Here is a 13,582-nt window from a genome sequence, read left to right as displayed (position 1 = left end):
GCCTGATCAGCTCCTTGCCCAGGCTTGACGCCTCCACCAGAGGTGTCAGGCTTGGACAGGGGACCCCCATCTCCCCCCGATCACTGGCTCTGGCCCCCACCCAGGCCTGAGGCCTCTGGCCCAGGAATCAGGCCTGGGCAGGGGACCCCCATCTCCCTCTGATCGCTTGCTCCACCCCCCACCCAAGCCTGACGCCTCTGACCCAGGCTTCAGGCCCGGGCAAGGGGACCATCATATCCCCCCAATCCCCGGCTCCGCCCCCCACCCAGGCCTGATGCATCAGCCAGAGGAGTTGACCCTCATCACCCTCCGATCACCAATCACCGGATCGGCCCTTTGACCAGGTCTGAGGCCTCTGGCAGAGGTGTCAGGCCTGGGCAGGGGACCCCCAGCTCCCCGCGGTTGCAGGCTCTGCCCCTGCCCAGGCCTAACGCCTCTGGCCTAGGTGTCGGGCCCGGGCAGCGGGGACCCGCAGCTGCAGCGGCCCCGCGATCGTGGGCTTCGCTTTAGGCCCAGGCAAGGGACCCCTAGCTCCCGGGACTGCCAGCTTCGACCGCGTCCAGCTCCCATCCCTGGCTCCACCCCTACTTCCTGCTATCACTGGCCAGGGCGGAAAAGGCGCCTGATTCTCCGATCATGGCTGGGGGGCAGGGCAAAGGCGGCCCTAGGGCCGCCTTTGCCCTGCCCCCCAGCTCTTAGCTCCCCCCTGGGTTTCCAATCACTGTCAGTGGCAGGGGGCTTCTTCCTGCTTTCCCTTTTGCCTCCCTGCATTGTGCCTACATATGCAAATTAACCGCCATCTTGTTGGCAGTTAACTGCCAATCTTAGTTGGCAGTTAACTGCCAATCTTAGTTGGCAGTTAATTTGCATATAGCCCTGATTAGCCAATGAAAAGGGTATCGTCGTACGCCAATTACCATTTTTCTCTTTTATTAGATAGGATATCAGAATAGAGGAAGAATCAGATTAACTATTTACTAACAGGCTCATGTAAAACTCCATGGGGGAATTATATTAGCAGTAAATTACTAAAAATAATGAATAGATAAGCTTTTTCAGGTGGAAAAGGAATAGATTGAGTATTCCAGACAGTGAGTACAGCAAGCACATGGCAGAAAGATGACCAAAGGGATTCTTTACAACTGTAGCTTTGAAAGAAGAATAAAAGCTGATAAATCTAGTATGTATTTTTCAGTCTTATGAGAAGTCTTAACTAATAATGTAGTGAATTTCAGGTTATGTATTCTACTGTAGTCTAGAATTTTCCTAATTTGTGATCTTAATAGTTTTTTGATATCAACTTCTTAAAAATATTGACTGTGAGACCATCCTTTTAAATGTATTCTTAGTTAATAAGTTTAGAAAAACTAATTTGAAATGATATTTGGAAGGAAGAGAGGTTCCATGATTCATTCACTTTATAAAATTATAAAATCATCAAAATATGTAGAAAGTTGAAATTCTGGAAAGAATGAGATGAAAAGCACAAAATACAATGCACATGAAAAATGGCAAGGGTTTGACCTAAGGCAAGGTTGGAAACTAGAAAGAAAACTCATCAGTTTTCAGATGTTGGAGCTGATTGGCATGCAACGTTGTTGGAGAGGGAGAACATACAAAGAAGTACAATTCTGAAGTCCAAACTGAGCAAACTGTAAAAATGGTAAGTCTTAGGAACCAAACAGGTTATTCTGGAGAATGACAGGGTGGAGAAATTAGAGTAAGGGTGGTGAGATGGAAAACATTAAGCTCTAGATGATTATGCTAATTCAAACCCAACAGTATTTCTGGATTTAATAGAAGTGTTCACTTCTGAAAAAACTGAGAAGGAAATGTTCTTATGTGGGCATTATAATGAATGTTACAAAATAATAAAAAAATAAGCAAGTAATGCTTTTAAAGGCATGTCTGATGAAAAAATAGTCTTTCAACCATTTACTGCATGATATTTTCTCATGGAGATAAGTTTTAAAAGCTTTGGCTCATATATAAAAGAAATACTGAGCCCTTTTTGTTATTACTTTAACTTGTCTGATCTCTAAACCACAGAGGCACCTCAGAGGTTCATTAGAAATTCCCAAACTCAGAAAGAAGAAAATCCCAATAAAGGCAAACTAACCAAACCAGATCCTTTGGGAGTTGAAGTTTATACTTCCTGATTCTAAGCATGGGTCCTATTTTTAGTTTCTGAGTAATGGTAAATGTAGCTTAAAAACACCATAGATAAAAATAACGAATCCTTTCCACATCTGTCAGTAGATGTGGCATGCACAAAGACCGAGCGGAGTTCTAATACAAATTGTGAACTACACAGGCCCCATCTCCACTACACTAGCCTGATCCCTTTACATGGGAACATTTGTCAGCTTAATTTTGTGCTTCCTATTGTAATTTGTTTTCCTATTCTTTCATTAGATGCAGTCAAAGTCTCAGTTTACATTGACAATGAAAGAAAAACTTGCCCTTCCGCTATAAATAAATGACTAGGGTTCTATAATTAATTATTGAGGGTTAGACTTCTCTATATCTCTGTCTTTTGGACTAATCATTGCATGACTGATTCATGAGGCTGCCACTACAGGGGCCTGGAACTAGGGAAGAAAACACGCAGTGAATAATTCAACCCTTGGTTGTAGGAAGTTGTATCTCCTTAGAACAAAAACTAAAAAAGCCATTTGATATAGTTTTTGTGAAACACATATTACTAGATAACATAGGGTGAAATTATCTGTCTAGTCCTATGTCATGACCAAAGAAAAATTTTAAAGACGAAGGAATTGAAACAGCCATGAGCTTGTCCTCAGTGACCTGACAAGCTCAGAATTGTTTTAATACTGGGATGCTCAGAATGCTTCAGAAGTTAGTTGAGGAAAGCTTCATGGAGGATGATCAATTGTGTGATCCATGAACCTCCCTAACCTTCACCACTCCCTCCTAACCTTTACTGTCTTCCCCTTATATTTGCATTTGTTTAAATAAATATTTCAATTAAAATATAATATATTAAATTTTACCTGGTATATCATGTTTCCTTTCTATATTTTCCAAACACACATATATCTGATTGTACCCAGAATAACAAAAGCTAAGAATTAAATAGTTGTTCCCTATTAAATGCTAAGTAGAAGCCCGGTGCACAAAAATCTGTGCACTCGGCGGGGAGGGGGAGTCCCTCAGCCTGGCCTGTGACCTGTCACAGTCTGGGACCCCTTGGGAGATAACGCCTTGCTGGCTTAGGCCTGCTCCCGGGTGGCAGAGGGCAGGCCCAATCCCTAGGTGTAGCCCCTGGTCGGGCTCAGAGCAGGGCCGATTGAGGAGTTGGGGCGCCGCCCCCTGTCATTCACAGAGCAGGGCAGATTGGGAGGTTGCAATGCCACCCTCAGTCACGCTCAGGGTAGGGCCAATCCGGGGGTTGGGGCACCGCCCCCTGTCACACTCAAGGCAGGGTCGATGGGGAGGTTGCGGTGCCACCCGCTGTCACGTACAGAGCAGGGCCAATCAGGGGGTTGGGGCACTGCCCCCTGTCACTCACAGAGCAGGGTCCATCAGGGCAGATGGGGCCCCTTACCCTGTCACGCACAGAGCAGGGCCCATCAGGGGGTTGAGGAGCTCCCCCCTGTCACTCACAGAGTAGGGCCGATAGGGGAGTTTGGGCACTGCCTCCTGTCACACACAGAGCAGGGCGGATCAGGGGATTGGGGCGCCACCCTCTATCACCCACAGAGCAGGGCCGATCAGGGGTTGGGGTGCCACCACTCTCACACTCAGGGCAGGGCCGATGGGGAGGTTATGGCTCTACCCTGTCACACACAGAACAGGGCCCGTGGGGGTGGGGGGGTTGGGGCGCCGCACCCTGTCACACACAGAGCCGCAGGGCAATCAGGGGGTTGGGGAGCTACCACCTATCAGGCACAGAGCAGGGCTGATCAGGAGGTTGGGGCGCCTTCCCCTGTCATGAACAGAGCAGGGCGGATAGGGAGGTTGTGGCCCCACCCCCTGTCACACACAGAGCCGCAGGGCGATCAGGGGGTTTGGGCGCTGCCCCCTGTCACGCTGATTCTGGTGCTGGGAGGCATATTACCCTTTTACTATATAGGATAGAGGCCTGGTGCATGGGTGGGGCTGGCTGGTTTCCCTGAAGGGTGTCCTGGACCAGGGTTGGGGTCCCCACTGGGGTGCCTGGCCAGCGTGGGTGAGGGGATGATGGCTGTTTGCAGCTGGTCACACACCCTTCAGGGTGGGGGATCCCCACTGGGGTGCCTGGCCAGCCTGGGTGAGGGGCTGAGGGCTGTTTTTAGGCTGGGACTGAAGCTCCCAACTGCTCGTTTTTTTCTTTTTTTTTCTTTTTATTCTGGGCCAGCTTTAGCTCTGAGGCTCCAGATCTGAGGCCTCTGCTGCTGAAAACAGGTATCTGGTTTGTTTCGGTTCTATAATCGAAACTCTGTATTAACTCCAGCTCTGAGATCCCGGCTGGCTGAAAGCAGGTTTCTGGGGTTTTGTTTAGCTTCTATATTTGTAACAATGTTTCTTAAACTGCAGGCTCAGAGGCTGGCAAGGGAGGCCAGGAACGTTGGAGTCCTCCGTCACTGAAGCAAGCAAGCCTCATGTTAGCTTCAAGCTGCCTGGCTGCCGGCCGCCATCTTGGCTGGCAGTTAATTTGCATATCGCCCTGATTAGCCAATGGGAAGGGTAGCGGTCATATGCTAATTACCATGTTTCTCTTTTATTAGATAAGACTAGAGGCCCAATGCACAAAATTCATGCAAGGGGCTCAGCCCTTGCAACCCTGGCTTCGGCTAGAAGGTTATCCGGATGGTCATTCTGCTGTTTGGTCAATTAGCATATCATCTATTATATAGGATCACTACAACCAAAATGTATATTACACACCAATACATTATTTTAAAGTGGGCTATTAACTTACTAAAAAGAATTAGCTCCCCCCTGTTTAATTTTCCTGGTTAGCAGTTTCCTCTTTTTCTTCTTCTTTTCTTCTTCTTTTCTCCTTCTTCTTCTCCTCCACTCCTCCTCCTCCTCCTCCTCCTCCTCCTTTCTTTTTTCCTGCAAAAATGTCCATTTACTAAACTTCATAACTGCCTGGCCATTTTCATGATAGCCTATTGTGTTTTCAACCTTGTCCTTTTAATAAGAAAATCACTTGTATAATTTAAGGTACATTAAAGAGGCACCAGATTTAAACTCTTAATCCTGGGATATTAGGGTGCTCACCAATAATTGCAATTTTAGCGTGTACACCAGCATTTTGCCTGGGAAAACCTGTGCCTTCTCCTCCTATATAAATTTTCATTGTTTTTCTGAATATTTCTCTAGTCTTAAGATTGATTTATTTTTTATTTCATATGACTATTACCCACCATTCTTTAAAATCACATACTTTAAAAGCTGAGAAATAAGGATAAGATAAATCACAATTATTTTATGGTATACATTACAATATTATGTTACTTTAGACAGAACTAAAACTTAAGGAATTTCTGTGGATTTTGAACATTAGTCCATTGAAAAATCACCCTTTGATACATGAAGAATAGCTAAAAAAACATAATCTGTATCACTGATTTTCACTATTATTATAAGCTGTGTTAAGCACCTGTGGAAGTATGGATAAATTATACTTTAAGACATGAATTAAAAATGGCTTCTAGGAAACTTTTTAGAAAGTATGGATAGAGTAGAGTACCCATAAATTTTCTCTTTTTCTGCGGGGTTTTATTATGTCTTAAAATTATTTATTAGGGGAGAGGAAAATAATTCTGTTAATTATTTAGTAATATTAAAATATTGATGAGCATTACCCAAATGTACCGGGATTCCAGCTGGTGTACTGGGGTGAGACTGTGAAAACGCATCCAACACAAGGGGCGAGGGGCTATATTAAAAGAGCAGAACAAATGACTTAACAGGGACCTAAAAACAGCAATCAGAAAAGGTTCATTTAACTTGGAGATGACACAAGCTTTGAGCAATTGCCTCTGCTTAAGTAAGTGTGGAATTACAAAAGGCTATTTATTACAGTCCAGTGGGGTCTGCAGCTTGCTTGCAGACCTTTGAAGAATTCCAACAGTTACAAAGTCTTGCCCAGTGCAGAAGCAGTAAAATGTGGGCAGATCCCCAACACAGCCTGCAAGGCTTTCCTGGAAAAGGTTAATTCAAGCCTAGCCACAATTGTTCTTTGATATGAATTGCTTTCTCTTTCTCTTTAAGGAGAGATGCTATACCTGGTAATTTTCAAAGTTTCTTTAAAAGTGTATTTTAACCGTTAAGGAAAATAAATCCTATTCAAGGTGATATGGAATGAATATAGGGTCTCCATGGTTTTACCAGGAGAGTTTTCCAACATTTAGCTTCTTTGAAATGCTGTTAAAGCATACATTAGTTACTCTAAAATGCGTTTCTTTCAGCAGGAAAATTTGTGATATTTCTCCTTTTTTGTATAAAAAGCAGAATTTGGTTCCAAGAACATTGGAGCAGAAATTTTTATATTAGTGATTGGAAAATGACTTGATTTTTCTAAGTATTAGAATACATAAACAATTATTCTCAATGATTTAACAAATCCGTTATGTATGGCTCAGTGATATGTTTATAATTATTGAGTATGTTTATAAATTTTCAATTAATATAACCAAAATAAATTACCCTTTTCTTAGAATCAATTTCAGAGCAGCAACCATCAGGGGTGAGGTATGGGAGTGTTGTGAGTGCATGTTGGGTATAACACAATAATACTGAATAAAAGAAAAGCAGGCCGAAACTGGTTTGGCTCAGTGGATAGAGCGTTGGTCTCCGGACTGAGGGGTTCCAGGTTCGATTCCGGTCAGGGGCATGTGCCTGGGTTGTGGGCACGTCCCCAGCAGGGGGTGTGCAGAAGGCAGCTGATCGATGTTTCTCTCTCATCGATGTTTCTAACTATCTCTCCCTTCCTCTCTGTAAAAAATCAATAAAAATATATTTTTTTAAAAAAGCAAACATTAATGGAAAATGATGCTTCATGAAAAGATATTAATTATTAATGGGAGTAAAACATAAGTAAGGAAATGAATTTACTTTTCCATCAGGAAAGCAAGACCTACATTTTTCCTTGGAAAAAGGTTCAGTATCATCCCCAAGCCACTCAATTAAAGAAATGATGCTTTAGTAACAAAAGAGTTCTTAAGAGGGTTTTAGAAGTAATAGAAATAGAAGAATGGGAAATTTATTGCAATAGAGTCTTCATTTAGGATTACATTTTCCAATAAAGTGTCATGAGGCAGGCTCATGAAACTAGTTTTATGTGAGGAATAAAAAGTAAAGGCATTTATAAACAGGAACAATTTAAATGAGAGGTTGTGAAACCAAAATATGGTGTTTGGGTCCAAGTTTGTTGCCTCACAAAATTAAAGAATGAGTTCACGTACAAAAACAGATAGCAGAAGCAACTTTTATTGGGAGAAGGCAATCCTGGAAAAGGTGTAGAGGGCATTCCAAAAGCAGGCTGGTGTCTGGAGCTTCTATTCGCGGTGCAGGGGAGCACAACCCATGGAACCCAGCACACACCAGAGAAAGAGGAGAGGGGAGAGAGGAAGAGAGACATGCGTGTTTGTTCTTTTTTTGTTTTTTTTCTAGGAGTAGTTATGTGCCTTGCTAGCTTCTGATTGGTCCTTTCAAAGAATTCTACCTTAGTAACATTATTGAGATCGGTTATATACCTCACTGCCTTGTGATTGGTTATCTGCAAACTGCCTGTTTTAGTAATACCCCTACATTTTAAAGCTTACATCCCCCTGGTGGGTGCGTGTTCTTTCTCCATCTAGCTGGATTGTCTTAGTAACTCCACCTAGCTGGGTTCCTGGGTTCTACTCCCCCCTCCCCATGGTCCCATCCCTGCCTACCTATCTTCCTCTCTCTCCTCAGTTATATATATAAAGGTTGGCATAATCACAGAAACATCAAATCAACAAGTCTGCTAGCCATTGTGGGAAATACAAACACAGGGTTTTAATAATCTTTGATTTGAGAAAAAGTGATGAGAAAAATAGGTCCTTCAGCAATGAAATCAATTCAGCAGTTTATGTACCTAAGAATTCTTGATTTTTTTTTTCATGTTTGTAATGTGCTTTGCTGGATTCCATTAAAGCAGAAAGCCACTGAACCTCAAGTGAGAGATTTCGGTTGCCAATGTACCAAGATTGAGATTTGAAACCAGAAGTGCATTGATGGAGAGTATGGATTTTTATTTTTAATGGAAGGATTTTAAGTAGGATATCACTTAAAATATATTTAATCTTCCATCAGAAATGAAGGTGACCCTCTGATATCTGATCCAAACAGGTGGTTTTTATTCATGTTCTATTCTTTTGATAATGCATAGCGAAACATAATAAATATCGAGTCACCACCCAATAAGAAACTTCACAATATAGGTTGAGAGTTGTGGTACAAACAGCAGTCATTTCATTGGTAGTTCTTATTAAATATTTTTAAAGAAATAAAAAATGTTAAAGCAGAAGATTGCTGCATTTTTCTGGTATATATTTTTATTCATTAGAGGCTTTTGTCAACAGTCAAGGTATGTCCTACTGTATGTCCTAAATCTTCTCTATTTTACAACATATTCAATATTATTATTACCTATTGATACCATGGGACTCCTTGTGCATAATGGATTCCAGTCCTCCTACAGAGTTGCGGATGAAAACGTTATCAATGAGCTGAAGAATCTGGTATTAATAATTTTGCAACATTATAACAAATAGGTAGTCCTGATGTTTTGTTCTTATTTTAATATATCAAATATATTTCATTGCTTACATTAGAGTAGCAGATTGAAAACATCTGCTCGCTTGCCACTATTCCACCAGCAGCTGAAAATCTCAGCTCATTTTCCATAGGCCTGTATGTACCAGGTCTATAATCCAGCTGCCGAGGCTTGATATGGGGCCAGAGTAATACTCAAGAGCCTTTGAAATGGAAATAGTGTTTTCTTGCCAAAAATTAGAACAATGATAGACTCCATTTGCTGTTCACTTTGCTCTCTGCTCCTCTTGACCACATTCACAACCTGATTAATTTGCCCCCTCCTGTGACCCCTCCATCGTCTCTTTACAGCTCCATCACCTGTCATGACCATTAAGAAGGATCGGACATCCGGAAACAGCATCTCTTTATCCTGGCAAGAACCCGAACACCCTAATGGGATCATATTGGACTACGAGGTCAAATATTATGAAAAGGTGGGGAGACAATGTGTTAGTGTTGGGTTGTGTAGGGAAAGAAGCTACCTACTCCTGAGCTGTGCTCTTACAAAGACAGGAATGGCATTGCTACAAAGTGGCAGTGCTTTGTTTAAATCTGTAGTTAAGTGGTACTTCTTTGATTTATAGGTAAAGAGGGATTTAGAAATTATTGTGTAGAATATCCCCCATTCAACATCAGTGAGTCACGGCAGAGTTGATACTACCAAACTTAAGACATCTAGCTATTGGAAATGACATTTATGTCCTTCCACATCAAGACCTGTTGCTCTACCAAGTATTTCATAGTGATTCCTTAACCCTTGATGAACTATTCCTTAGTTTATTGCCTTAAAGCATCATTACTTGACCTACACATTCACATGAATTTTATTTAATAGAAACATTGAATAACAAGACCCATGTATTATTATTGAACTGACAGAGAAAAGTTTTCTTGGCTTTGTACAAGGAAATTTAGAAGATGGGAGTGGGTGTGTAAGTCTGCCTCACATCATAAAATTGTGGTTCAGTAATGAAGTTGTACAAAATAGGTATATGGTTATTTATAAGCAGAATTTAGACTCTTATATTTCATCACTAAATGGCACTTATTTCTCCCTGGTTATAAATGATTGTGAGATTTGGAAGCAAGATGTATTCAAACCTCATCATTAGAACTGGGTGGTTTTGTAGCTACTACTATGGACACAACATTTTTGTGTATTTGTTGCAGTTTACAACGTATTTTAGAGTGTATATTATATAGTAGTTGATATTTATAGAAAATGTTTGCATACATTGTTTAATTTGGAGCTGTCTGATAACCCTGTGAAAGTGAGAAAGCAGGCTTTTTTACCAATAAAAGAAAACTTGGAGTCAGTGAAGTTATTTGCATTTCTCACACCCTCACTGCTAATGAACAGTAGGTCTCTGTTTTGAATCCTGGCAGCCATGACTCCTCATTAGTATGTTTTTCCCTCTTGCCTCCCTGCTTCCACATGACAATGGATTATTAAGTATGATCAATTGTACAAAAGGTATAATGTATGAATTTTTTTTTGCAAATGTAGGTATTTTCTTTATTGAAGTTAACCTATTTCACAAGTATCATGCCATTCTTTTCTTACCCCCTTCTCCCCACCACTCACACCACACACAGGGAAGGTATGTCTTATTTCATTAAAAGGAATAGAGACCTAATGAACTTCACTGGGTCAAATCATAGTATAAATAAGTTATCTCCTAGTTTTCTATGATCCTGTAGGGCACTGTTAAATAGTCATCTGATCATGATCTTCTATCTTTAAAAGTGTGACAAATCCTGTGAAAACATAAGAATCCATATTATAGCTGATGCAACAAAATAAAAAGTAAAGTAATGATGTGCCTCAGTTCAGACCTGGTAGCAGAACTACAAAGCACCCACCTTTTAGATATATGGGGCTGTTTGAAAAAATAATTAATCTAAATTCATATCTTTTGCAAATACAAAAAAAAAATTCTGAACTTATTTTATTCTCTACCAACAAAGCATAACGCAAGATTATTTTTAAGCAATATTAACCAGTGCAGGAAAAATAAAGTCTAAATCTATTTTGCCTTTCCCTATGCATTCCTAAAATTGGTACACTTATGTAATATTAGTAAATACATATGTAAGTATTTATATCATACATACATCAATTTAAAAATAACTTCCATATATATGACATTTAGAAATATTGTAATATTTCACTCTATGAGGGCTAGTGAAAATTTTTATAACGAATGAAATAATTTTTATAAAATGAATATATTTATCTCTCTTCATTATTAAATAATCAACTCCATGTCTATCATAACCAGCATCTTTAACTAAAAGTACATGTAACCTATATACAACCTTATTTCTGCAATGTTCCATCCAGTGTTGGTTGAGGACAAGCATCATTTCGTCTCCCCCACTCCAGATCCCACCCCAGATACAGGAACGGCCCATCATGCACAAAAACAGGCTCTCCATAACGTGCTCAGGAGATATTAGTATATGTTAGAGAACAAATGAGATTCTGTGTAAATTCATTTTTTAAACAAAGCTTGACACAAAAGGACTTCACTATGGATGTGTAAGGTGGGCCTGTTCATGTACGATGCATTGGTTCTCCTAGATGCGATTCTTTGGGAAAATATTTCTAGACTTCAACCTGAGGATTTGTGTTTCTATTAAATCACTGTGGCTTCCATACAATGCAAATACAACACAACTCAGTGGATGCTGATAATGTGATTAATGTAGAACTATACATAGAACTTTGATCTTTTTAAGTTTAATAGTTTACAATTGATAAAATTTCCTATCTGAGAATCAGTGGGACAGCCTTATGTTTGAAGAGAACAGATTTTTGCTCAGAGATTCACTCATTGGCAAGAATGAAAACTAACTTCCCTGCTTTATGTGCAGGACACAAATTATTATATCCAAATTAGGAAACTAATGTTTTTTTGTTTTTTGTTTTCTAAAAAATGCCTTCAGAGAGTGAAATGATTATCATCTCTCTTTTATATCTCCCATGCTACATTTTAAAATAGTTTCGAGTTGTTTACTTTTCACCACTTAATACATTGTGAAGGTTTGATTTTAACTTGATCTTTCTTACCTCAAAGCAGGAGCAAGAGACAAGTTATACCATTCTGAGGGCAAGAGGCACAAATGTTACCATCAATAGCCTCAAGCCTGACACTACTTACGTATTCCAAATCCGAGCCCGGACAGCAGCTGGATATGGGACCAACAGTCGCAAGTTTGAGTTTGAAACGAGTCCAGACTGTATGTATTACTTCAACGTACTGTAATTGGGGGCAGGGGAGATGTTCCAAAGGTGTCCGATATTTCGCTCTCACTCTCCCTACATTTTAACTAAGTGTGATACACTGAAAGTATACTGCTTGGGACATTTAACAATTTGCATAGCATTGGGTCTGGGCATTTGTGTTTGTTTGCACATCTGTGGTTTCTTCTTTTACAAATAAAACAGATTACAATGCCTGGAATGCTTCTGGTTTCCTATTAGTCATAAATTGTTCTTAGGAACATTAAGTAGTATGGTAACACACTTCCAATACCCATTAATACAGATATTCCAGGTTCAGTGATTGGTTGACAAAACTTTCTGATCCATGAGGATATTAATTTTGTTTTGATCCTTGTATCACTTGGAGAGTAAGGATTTTTTAAAATCTGATTTATGACAATTTGAACAGTCCCATCTGTTTGACCCCAAATTTGGCTAAAACTGATCTAAAATTTATAAACATTATCCTAATAATATTTCATTTTATTTAAATGCATTTGCTTCATGTTAAAAGAGTTTTCTGTTAAATATATATTTTAAAAAGATAAAATCATGGCTGTGGAGCTAATATAAAACGAACACAAGCTAAAATTTTATTTGACTTAATGTTACTAATAAGAGGTTAAAATTGGTTCAAAGGACAATTTAAAGGACAGATTCATATATGCATTCATGCAAACATAGTTGTATCTGTGTATAAGTAATCAGCAATACTTAAACTTGATAAATCCCAAACTTGTGAATATTCTATAGGAAAATAAATGTAATTATCACATCCACAGCACATATCAATTACATCTCTATTGAATACGTGTCACTGTAACTGTGATGAAAAAATCATATGCATCACTATAAGTTCTCTTCAACTTAAATTCACAGCTGTAAAATAGCCCCGAATCAAAGGTGAACACCTTTTAGAAACAGCTTATCCAGGAAGGATGTAATAATTCCCAGTTCTCTACTGAAAGGAAGCCAAGTAATCCCTCTCGACTGTTCTAATTTGTCATTTTCCCCGGGCACCTATATTTTCTATATGTAATTATTTTGTTTCTGACACAAAATCACATCGTTATTGGTATGCTAAAAATTTTATGCTCCAATTTTATACCTAATGTAAACATTCATGGTTAACAAAAAATATATATAAACACTGTTTAAGTTAATGTGCTAGACTAAATGTTTTATGGCACACTTTTTGTCAGACAATTAGGAATGCGGCTTATAATAACAAGCTGTACATTCTGCAAATTATTGATTCTAGTGTTTTTAGAAGTCATTGGCTCACAGCTGAAACCTGACGATTCTATTTGGAGGAGAGCTGCCATCCTGGAACACACAAATCTGTACTCAGGCCCTCCCCTAATCCTCCTGAGATGAGATGTGCACAGAGAAACCACTCGCTGAGGATACTTGACACAAAATGCTGTAAAATACCACGGGAGTGCAAGTGAACAATGTTTAAAACAAATTACATATTTTAGGAATTGAAAATATCATTCAATTTAGCATTAGAAA

The 13,582-nt window shown here is 39.7% G+C and overlaps 1 protein-coding gene across 1 annotated transcript in view; it reads left to right on the top strand.

The window, feature by feature from the left end:
- EPHA3 (EPH receptor A3) overlaps nucleotides 1-13,582 on the top strand; it is a 373,137-nt gene that overhangs the window by 284,305 nt on the left and 75,250 nt on the right. Inside the window, exons 6-7 of the mRNA XM_059688051.1 lie at nucleotides 9,109-9,233; nucleotides 11,880-12,042. Coding sequence (XP_059544034.1) covers nucleotides 9,109-9,233; nucleotides 11,880-12,042 — 288 coding nt within the window. The remainder of the gene's footprint in view (nucleotides 1-9,108; nucleotides 9,234-11,879; nucleotides 12,043-13,582) is intronic.

The sequence above is a fragment of the Myotis daubentonii genome, chromosome 3, assembly GCF_963259705.1.
Source record: "Myotis daubentonii chromosome 3, mMyoDau2.1, whole genome shotgun sequence".
Taxonomy (NCBI): domain Eukaryota; kingdom Metazoa; phylum Chordata; class Mammalia; order Chiroptera; family Vespertilionidae; genus Myotis; species Myotis daubentonii.
The sequence above is the reverse complement of the archived record's forward strand: the minus strand, read 5'-3'. Positions and strand labels throughout refer to the sequence as shown.